Here is a 4,460-nt window from a genome sequence, read left to right as displayed (position 1 = left end):
ATACTGGGGTCGATTACTTCGGACCGTTTGAGGTGAGAAGAGGACGCTCTATGGTCAAGAGATATGGTGTGCTCTTTACTTGCCTCACCATTAGAGCCATTCATTTAGAGGTCGCACCTTCTCTGGACACGGATGCATGTGTCAATGCTATACGCCGATTCATTTGTAGAAGAGGTAATGTCTCAGTAATTTGTTCCGATAATGGAACAAACTTCACAGGGGCTGATAGGGAGTTGCATGAAGCATTGCAGAATTTGAATCAGGCAACGTTTCAAAAAGAGATGCTAAAGAGGGAAATTCAGTGGATATTTAACACTCCTGGAGCGTCTCACCATGGCGGAGTCTGGGAACGTCAGATTCGCACAGTGAGAATGGTTTTAAATTCCACACTGAGACAGCAGGTATTGGACGATGATGGTCTACATACACTATTGTGTGAGGTGGAATCAATCATCAATGACAGACCCATTACCAAAATGTCTGACGACCCTAACGACCTCGAAGCCTTGACCCCTAACCATCTGTTGCTGATGAGGAAACAAGTAAGCTTACCTCCAGGTGTGTTCAATAATGACGATGTCTATGCAAGGCGTAGATGGAAACAAATTCAATACCTGGCAGATCTTTTCTGGCATCGGTGGATGCTGGAATACTTACCTCTTCTGCAGGAACATCAGCGATGGTCCAAGCTGAAAAGAAACTTTGAGATTGGAGACATTGTCCTGATTGTGGATCCTAATGCACCTCGGAATTCCTGGATGATAGGTCGCATCATTAAGACAATGCCTGACTCTAAGGGAAATGTTCGCAGTGTGTGTGTTCAGACGAAGAGCAGCACATTGAATCGACCCATCTCCAAAATATGTCTTCTACAGGAAGCTGTTTGACTTAAGTTTGAATGGAAGTTCAAGTTGTGACTCCAAAGACTCTTATTCTGAAGATTTATGGCTCTAGATAATTTAAAGTGGTAATTGATATAGTTTACATGCCCATACAATTAGGGGCTGGGTATGTAAGAGCCATAATTTGAATAATTAAGTTTAACATTAAAGTTAGAAGTGCATGAGTAGGTATAATTTTAATGTGTTTGGATTTATATGTATATTCGTTAAACACTCCCCATGTTCATTCTGTAATGGTTTGCTCCGTTTTATTATTGGACTGTCTTTAAACGCCTTTTTGGTGCCCCTTTAAGGAAGAAAGAAAGAAAGACGGGGCTACACAGTTTTTTGACCGGTGTTTATTTTGTTTCTGTTTATTGAGCAAAAACATCCAGTAAACGATTGAAATTGGAACGAAAACCCGAGTCAATTCTTTGCCCGAGAGAACAAGAAGAACATTTATTGCTATTACAACCAGTTGAGTTCAGACAAACACTTCCTGTTTACTTTACGCTTCCAGTGGTTCAGACAGCTCCTGTACATTCATAATGGAGCAGTTCATAGAGTTTTATTTTGAACTTGGACTGAAGTATAAAGAAATAAGGTCAGCGCTTTGTTCAAGGCACGGTTTTGACGTCAGTGAAAGACACCTGAAAAGGAAATTACGCAAAAAAGGACTGTTTCGACGGAAAAGTTACTCGGCCTTAGTGGACCTTGTTGATTTCATTGGTCATCAGCTGCAGTACACTGGGCAACTTCATGGGTACCGATGGATGTATGCGAAATGCAGAGAGAAAGGTCTGCGTGAGAAAAGAGGATGTGCGCATGGTGCTGAAGGAATTGGATCCTGCAGGAGTTTCAGTGAGGGGAGCCAGACGTCTCAGACGGCGCAACTACTTTGCTAAGGGACCAAACTTTATTTGGCATTTTGACTCATACGATAAGTTAAAACCATATGGCGTTTGTATTAATGGCTGCATTGATGGCTTTTCGCGTAAGATTATTTGGCTTAATGCCTACACAACTAGTAGCGATCCAAAGCTAATCGGTGGTTACTATATTGAAGCGGTGGAGCGTTTGGGAGGATGCCCTAGAGTTGTTAGGGGGGATCTTGGAACTGAAAATGGTCATGTAAGAGACTTTCAACGTTTTCTTCACATCAGTCACGAAGATGAAACCCTTGACAGCTATTTGGAAGGTGCAAGTACTGCCAACCAAAGGATCGAGTACTGGTGGGGGTTTCTGCGCAAAGAGTGCATGGAATTCTGGATTTCCCTGTTCGCTGACCTCAGAGACAATGGATTCTTCGATGGAGGATTCTTGGACAAAAGTTTGCTCCAGTTCTGCTGCATGGGACTCATCCAAGTCAACAAAATTGGAAATGTTGGCATTACCCCATTGTTCCAAACAATACAACACATGACTGTTTTTGGTGGGACACTAAAAGGAGACATTCAGAGCAGTATCCATCATCCTTTGGTTTCCACCGATGTCTGGATGTTTGAAACAATGATACACTTAGTAAAGGAGGACACAATTTACAGTTTTGAGTTCTCCCATTTCAAAGTTTTGCCTAATTTTATTTTTATTGTAATGTTTTACAGGATGAGCTGGATGACACTGCGCTGATTTGGAATGCACACACCATTAGGCCATCAAAGAACATCAGTAACCCCAGTGGTCGGCCCAGTGTGATGTATGCACTGCCTGAGCTCTATCACACCAGAGACTTCCTCACCTCAGCCGACACTGAAAGTGTTCAATTGTGCAAGAACGAATGCACTTTCCGACGCCCCATACCATGTGATCCAGATGTAAATGAACTGTGTAATGTTATAATCTCTGAGTCTCAGTTGAACATTCCACGAGACCCATATCAAGCTGTGAACTTGTACATGCATTTAAGAGATGTGATCAGGGCATTACTGTAAGTAAGAAGGCAAGGTCATTTTTATCTGAAATATTTACATAATCTGTAGACAATACTGTCCCCAGGGGAAACCTGCAACATTGTGGAAAGTTTTTATATAGAATTACAATTTACCAGACTACAATCTTGACACATAGAAGTCATTAAAAATGAAAACACTTTTGCAAAATTGTTTATTGTTTACAAAATTGTTTATAACTGGAAAGAAAGGCTACCGAGAAAATGTTAATTTCCAAATTTGAACCTGTATCAACATGTAAACTGTTTAAACTTTATGAAATAAAAAAAGGTTAAAGATTCAGAGAACTTTCCTTACTAACAACCAAAATGGTACTGCATAGAATGGAAATCAGAATGTTTGCAAAAATTTCAAGTACAGTTTCAATTCAAAAAGTTTGAATAGCATAACTATAATTAATCCATATTTTAAAACATTAAACTCACTTTTTTTTCCACTGTAAACAAAATGCATATGAGATTGAATTGACATAAGAATCAAATAATAATTTAGCAATATTAATTGCTGAAGGATTTTAAAACAAAACAAACCTGACCACATATTATGTGGTTACATTTTATGTAATTATTAAAAAAGTTAATGATTCAGTGTAATTTCCATACTAACAAAAAAAAGTGACGTTGCATACGATGAAGATTGTTTCAATACTTTGCAGATGCAAAAATATAAATTTCAAAATATACTGAAATTTCTTTTGTGCAAACAAAACACAAGACGACAATCAAATAACAATTAAACAGTACTGAAAGCACTGATGATATGCTTTCAAAGAGAACAAACTTGACCACTTGCTGGAAAACTACAGCTATTTGAATAGTAAATGAATGTTATGCCAGTCAAATGTAAATCAACGTAATAATATAGGGGCCATTTAAATGAATAGTTATCCAAAAACTGCTGCTGTTTGTAGCATGCTGTTCTTTTTCACAAGGCACATAAAAATACCTTCACACAGATTGTTACCAACAAGTTCATAACTACAGACAATCAAGTTCCAAAAAAGTGACTTTGATGACTATGAACTATTACTGAGCAGCATCAAATTCACAGGATGTCCATTTCAAAGTAATCACTAGAGAGAATGTTGTCAAACTCTGTGCGGAGGTCTGGGTAAGAACTGTACGTATAAGATAAATCAAGAGTAGCTCCACAGGTATGAGCTACTGGTCTTCTGCTGAGGCCAGATTCTGCATTGAAGCTTACCTTGATTTGATCAACACATATAACAGAAGAACCAGTGCAGAACCGTAGAAATGTTTCTGCTTTGCTTTGGTCAGCATTTCTGAGATAACGTTGCAGATGATTGAATACCATCTGTTCTTTCTGAGAGCAAATCACCTGTGTTGTTTGAAGTAGCTGTGCCACTTTTTTGCCAGTGGCCTTCTTTGTGTCATACAAAGACACTAGACTTTCCTGGTCTGGTACTTTCAGCAGTGCAAATGGCATGGCTCTGGAGAAACAATCTATTACATATTTGGGCTCTTGAAGAATTGCTTTGTGAGCCATTGTTTGGATAGCAACTTTCATGGTGTTTTTTGAAGGGATGCAATGGGAGCCCATTCTTGTGAAGAGGTCAAGCAAATCATCTTGATCACATTCCTCCAGTGTGCCTTGACAAGCCTTTGCAACG

At 39.1% G+C, this 4,460-nt stretch overlaps 1 protein-coding gene across 1 annotated transcript; it reads left to right on the top strand.

Annotated features, from left to right (window-relative positions):
• Positions 1-1,705: 1,705 nt before the first annotated feature.
• On the top strand, positions 1,706-3,017 carry LOC107727914 (uncharacterized). Its single transcript, XM_016537956.1, has 2 exons — positions 1,706-2,246; positions 2,486-3,017. The coding sequence occupies exons 1-2, from the start codon at positions 1,707-1,709 to the stop codon at positions 2,810-2,812; spliced, it is 867 nt and encodes a 288-aa protein (XP_016393442.1). The 5' UTR covers position 1,706; the 3' UTR covers positions 2,813-3,017.
• Positions 3,018-4,460: the final 1,443 nt, after the last annotated feature.

This window comes from Sinocyclocheilus rhinocerous, unplaced genomic scaffold, assembly GCF_001515625.1.
Source record: "Sinocyclocheilus rhinocerous isolate Xijiao unplaced genomic scaffold, SAMN03320098_v1.1 scaffold42, whole genome shotgun sequence".
Classification (NCBI taxonomy): domain Eukaryota; kingdom Metazoa; phylum Chordata; class Actinopteri; order Cypriniformes; family Cyprinidae; genus Sinocyclocheilus; species Sinocyclocheilus rhinocerous.
This window is presented reverse-complemented; position numbering and strand designations above follow the sequence as displayed.

Bases quoted from the DNA above. Each gene is read 5' to 3' on its own strand.
- LOC107727914 (XM_016537956.1), top strand. From the start codon at position 1,707: ATGGTGCTGAAGGAATTGGATCCTGCAGGAGTTTCAGTGAGGGGAGCC. The intron at 2,247-2,485 runs GTCAACAAAATT...AATGTTTTACAG, and splicing joins GCTGCATGGGACTCATCCAA to GATGAGCTGGATGACACTGC.